At 33.5% G+C, this 6,000-nt stretch overlaps 1 protein-coding gene across 1 annotated transcript; it reads left to right on the top strand.

The window, feature by feature from the left end:
• Nucleotides 1-223: 223 nt before the first annotated feature.
• LOC147820555 (olfactory receptor 7E24-like) lies at nt 224-1,150 on the top strand. Its single transcript, XM_087204039.1, has one exon. It carries the CDS (start codon nt 224-226, stop codon nt 1,148-1,150), a length of 927 nt encoding a protein of 308 aa, XP_087060165.1.
• The last annotated feature ends 4,850 nt before the right edge of the window (nt 1,151-6,000 follow it).

Below are 6,000 nucleotides of genomic sequence, written 5' to 3'. Positions count from 1 at the left end.
GCAGTAGAGTATAAGTAAAGTAACAGTGTACAGAGTAGGTGGAAAAAAAACCACCCAACACTGAGTCCTTGACGGTGGGGTTTATCAAAGTAGAGCAATGCTGCTGAAGGTTGGTGATCTCTGGTGGGAATTATTTGCTCACAAATACTTGAACTCAAAATATATTTGGTGAATTTTTGTTTCATTTTTTTCAATGAAATGTATTTAAACGAGCTCAAGCAACATGGAAAGACATAATCTCACACATGTCTCAGAATTCTACCTCATGGGCTTCTCAGAGGATCCAGACCTCCAACCCATCCTCTTTGGACTGATCCTGTCCATGTACCTGGTCACAGTGCTGGACAACTTGCTCATCATCTTGGCTGTCATCTCTGACTCCCACCTGCACACACCCATGTACTTCCTCTCCAAGCTGTCCTTGGCTGACATCTGTTTCACTTCCTCTACAGTCCCAAAGTTAATTGTGGACATCCTAGCTCACAGTAGAGTCATCTCCTATGTAAGCTGCCTAACACAGATGTCTCTTTTTCTCCTTTTTGCATGTATGGATGACTTGCTTCTGACTGTGATGGCCTACGACCATTTTGTGGCCATCTGCCACCCCCTCAACTACACAGTCATTATGAACCCTCAATGCTGTGTCTTACTACTTTTGCTGTTAGTCTTTCTTAGCTTTTTGGATTCCCAGGCTCACAATTTAATTGCCTTACAAATTACCTGTTTCAAAGATGTGGAAATTGCTAGTTTCTTTTGTGACCCATCTCAACTCCTTGACCTTTCATGTTCTGATACCTTAATCAAAAGCATAGTCACGTATATGCTTGGTATCCTATTTGGTTTCTTTCCCATGTCAGGGATCATTTTCTCCTACTATAAAATTGTTTCTGTTCTTCTGAAAATCCCATCATCTGGGGGGAGGTACAAAGCCTTCTCTACCTGTTTTTCTCACCTGTCAGGTGTTTGCTTATTTTATGGAACAAGCATTGGAACATATTTTGGTTCAAGTGCATCATATACTCTCAGCAAGGGCATAGTGGCCTCATTGATGTACACTGTGGTCACCCCTATGCTGAACCCCTTCATCTACAGCCTGAGAAACAGGGACATTCTTAGCACCCTGAAGAGGCTCTCTTTTTGGCATCTCTAATCCCAGGACCTTTGCCATTTATTATGAATATAGTTTAAAAATGTGATGAAAAAGAAAATATAAAACTTATCTGTAAATACTCCCTCCTTGGTTTTATTGCTTTTGAAGTTTGAAGTCTTTTGATTTATATGAGATTTCATTACAGAGTCATGGGTGTTTAAGTGGTCGTATTTAGTGTTCTTCATACAGGTTATGTTCTTCGTACAATTTCATTTGGGAAAGTGTAAATTTTCAGGAGATGGGTAAGAGTGGTGGTTGCACAAAAATATTATAATATATGTAAGCAAACGCTGCACCTAAAATTGCTTAAATTTGTACCTTTAGATATGTATGTCTTTCCACAATGAACAATCAAAATGAAAAGCTGAGGTCTTGTTTCAAAAGGAAAAAATTAACAAAGATAATAAATCTCTTAAATCTTCTACTTGTAAGGGAAGAGCTCACAATTTTTGGTGATATTCATTCTTTAAACTTTCATTAAATTTCAAATATTTCTAAAATTGAAATAATATGGACCAATATGGATAAATATAAGGTGTGTGCATTGAGATTTCAAGGTAGTAAGATATGACATAACTAGTCAATTCTAGTGTTTGACATCGTGAGACATCTGTATGTCCTCTTTCCTGTTCAACTCAGACAGGAAGCCCATATTTGACATTGTCCATATCAATTCCCTGGGCTGTTCCTGAGCTTTTTCTGGTCCTTAGGGAGATGAGGAGTCTCTGCTATATTTGAGAATTCCATAGAAGACACACAGCTTAACTCTGAAAGAGTTGGATAGAGGAAGGACTATTGGACAAATTACTTCCCATCATGAATGAATGTATGAAAACATACATGAATGTTTGGACAGTGAGATGAGCTGATGATTTTGCAGTTTAAGCTCAGAGGACTGTGAAATGTATGTACTTGGTCACTATGGGGGACCAAAAATCTCAGTCAGTTTTCCTTTCCACCCACACTGATTCTGCTTCTCAGAGGTATCTAACCCATGGTAGTATACTATGGTTGTCAGTAAACTAGTGCCTCAGCATCTCAAAAAATTATGGTAAAGACAAGGATGACAATGGTCAGGATGAAAATAACCATAATGTCATGAATCAATAACTGAAAATTTACTCAATGGCAGCATCTAAATTATGTATTCTATGTACTTCATTTCATTTTTGTGCACAATATTTCTGAATAAAAGCTTCTCTATTATTATTGTAAAAGGAAATACAGGCTTTGTATTTTTGTGTAATTAATTACAAGTTATTGAATAGAAAATAGTTATGAAATATTTACACAAGGTTGTCAGAAAACACACACAGGCACTTTACCAGGCAAATCCTGGCACATATTTCCCTTGACAGTCCAAGCACCCATTTCTCTTTCCTGTCACTCCAGGAAGGACCCATTTTTACTCTACTCTACCCCTAGGAGTCCCAAGAAGATCACTGTGGAGAGATCAGTGAAAGCTACTTCATCCACCTTAGGAAGGATATCTAACTTAAGAAGTAAAGATCAAAGATTGAGAAAGTCTACAATGATTAGTTTTTCTTTCATGCCTGATCCCCACTCCATACTTTCCTTGAAGCTGTATACATCCTGCTTCTCTCTTATACATCATCCTTCTGAACATCTACAAAGGAAATCAACTCACATTAGATTTCTCTCCCACTCTGAAAACTGAAGAGAGTTTAATTTTCCCATATATAACTACAGTGTTGACATAACACCTTTAGCTGGAAACTTTATGATGGTTAAGAAACAAAATGATTTGTTGTTCCCCCAAAGAATCTGACAATTTAATTGGGAATCTTGTCCCCACATCTTACTAGCACGTAAAGTGTTTCAAGTTGAGTTGTTTTTATCTTTGACTTCTGACTTGATTTCTAGTTAGTACTACTATATTTAGCAACTATCAAACATATAATGGATGCTCCTTCAATTATTACTATGTAATTAATATATAATATAAGGCTAAAATTCAAAGTAGGTATCAATAGAACAAATGATCATTGGTTTAATTTTATGACACTCAAAATATTCTGCTATCTCAAGTTGTCATTTTCTTTTTCACATAATGGGAAATTTTGTATTTCCTTTCTGCAAATATATGTATGCATTTAGAGAAAATTCATTGCTGACTCCCTAGCTTATATCTCTATCCTGGCACACAAAAGTAATTAAAAACAAAAATCTTTGCTAAACAATAAGTAAATTCTTTTGGCTCACAATAAGTGAGAGTTACTCAGAGAGCAGAGCAAAGATTTTCATGGATATAAAAACTACATAAATAAAGAAAAGAATCTAATATCTTCAGTGGGGCTGAGATATATATTACCATTTAAATCATCACAGGCTCCAGTGTCCCTAGAAAATAAAATATTTAGGTCTGTAAAGTGCTTTATTTGAAAAGAAAACCCATAGTAAATAAATGCTTGAGTTCTAAACTTCTGTAATGTACATGTATGTTGTAGAAATGAGTGATAGTTTCCACATTTCCACTGAGGAATAAGATCAGATAGAACTGCATAAATTTATATACATTGTACATTTATTAGCAGGTAAATGCCACATATATTACAGATTAATTTCCCATATCTCATCCCACTTTACATTCTCCTCTAATGCAAGCTGAAATGTCTTAATCAGTAGTGATTCAAGGATTAGTACTAGACATAACTCAGGGAAATTTTTGAGACTATACCTTTAGCGTAATCTGATGTATATGTTAGGACTTATTTTTTATTGGGAAATATTATTTTATTGAGTATATTAAACATGTTGGAGTTAAAACAAACACCCTCCACTCACATAGTGTCTGATAATTTTCACTTGAGAGAAATGAAGAGAGGTACAAGAATGTTGAAAGGATACCATCATGATAATAAAATATCAAATTATATCATGACCATTTATCTGATCAAGCTGAATAACACTGAAAGCATTTGAAATAGATATAATTACTTGCCAGAAAGCCTTGAATGTACCCGTGCATATAAACTAATACATTTCACGCCAATAGGTATTTATTAAACTGCTTAGAAGATCATTAGTTAATTTCAGTGTATGTTTTTAAGAAAACATTTTATGGGTACTAAAGAAATATTAACTATATTTGTAGTAAGATTTTTGAGAATCCGTTTAGGGATCCACAAGTCTATACTGACATGAGGACATCGACAGACAGATCCACTCACCCAATTCTTGACATGCATTGCCTTTACGGATATGTGTGAAAGAAAATGAAATCATGTAGAGCTGTAAATAACTAAAGTTTAGTAAAAAATTATTTAAATCTGCATGAGGTGTCAAATCTATATAACGTATCAAATTTGTACAAAATTCAAATCTGTATAAAGCGTCAATTCTGAGGTAAGCATTAACGAATGTTGATGTTTTAGTATAGGTAGTGGATTTCTTTATGGTAAGCTAATCCTAAGGAATTATTCTCTAAATTGAGAAAATATTCTAAGGCAGTGGTCTTCAACCTTGGTGTAAAGAAATATCACTTAAGAACTACAAATGAAGGTATTCTGTATACATAGATTTCAAATTGAGGGTATAGTAAGTGGGTATTAAAAATGTTCCCAATTATATATATTGATAAATTAGACCAACGTTTTCTATCTATGCAATGTTGAAGAGAATTTTTGCAAAAGTCCTATCAGCTAAGTATTTATAATCTCCATTTTCAGATTTAAAAAAATCAGCCCAGGTGTGTTTACACTATTATGTTAAATTTTCCATTTGCATTTCCCCTAATTGAACCATAGTAAAACCTGAGTAATAAACTTGCATTGTCTCCAGATAGCTAAAGAAAGTGCATTGCAATCTAGGGTCAGAAATTTGAAGAGAAAATCTACTAACTAAGCACAAAAAGCTTTGGTCTAAAATCTGGAGTTTTGAGCTTTTCCTCTTACTGAAATGCTCAATCATAAATAGGAGGATTGGTCTGGGGATTTAGCTCAGTGGTTCTGCTGCTTGCCTCACAAGCACAAGGTCCCAAGTTCAATCCCCAGTACCAAAAAAATAAATAAATAAAATAAATAAACAAATAAATAAGAGGGTTTATATTCATAAAAATGATGAAATGATATTTTTAGTACATCAGAGTATATAGAAAAGAAGACAAAAAATAAAAACCATTTTACACACCAGATATTTTGCCTAGAATGAATTGGTTCGATAAAATACATAACTAAAAGATTAAACATATATATATATATCTTTTATACTTTAGTGTTTCTCAATCATAGACAAAAGAAATGTGCACTAATGCCATTTTAGTGATCAGTGATGTTCTTTGATTAAATACATTAAATAAGTACATATCTACTCAAATTTGAATTCCACCAAAGGTAAAGACACATGGTATGCCTTATATGATTTTAAAAAGAGAACAAAATATGAATGAGAACTTAAATTCACCAAGAAGGGAGATCATAGATTCACTGAAGGATTAAAACCATAAATGATAAAGATAACATAACAATGTTTTTATTATAAACCAACAAATTAATTAATATACAGATAGCACAATTCTATCAATGTGTAGTTTTTTCAAATTATTTAAGTCACTGGAATTTCTATTTTCTTAAGAGTAAAATAATGTGTATTTGACTGCTTTCTAGTATCCAATTCGAATTACTTCTTTTATTACAAGCAAAGAGCTCTTTTTTATTTTTTCCTTCCTCTAAAAACGTAGGATGAATTTTTCAGTGATTATGTATTTGTTATCACTAAGAGTCATGAGTTTCTAACAATTAAGTGTTTTTTCTAACATTTGAGTATTCTTTCTAATATTTGAGTGTTTTTAATGTAGGTTTGGACAATAAGAGGTGACTATCAGAAAAACC

The sequence above is a fragment of the Heterocephalus glaber genome, unplaced genomic scaffold (assembly GCF_053883595.1).
Source record: "Heterocephalus glaber isolate CG9 unplaced genomic scaffold, H.glaber_assembly_v1.0 deba00001859, whole genome shotgun sequence".
NCBI lineage: Eukaryota > Metazoa > Chordata > Mammalia > Rodentia > Bathyergidae > Heterocephalus > Heterocephalus glaber.
This window is presented reverse-complemented; position numbering and strand designations above follow the sequence as displayed.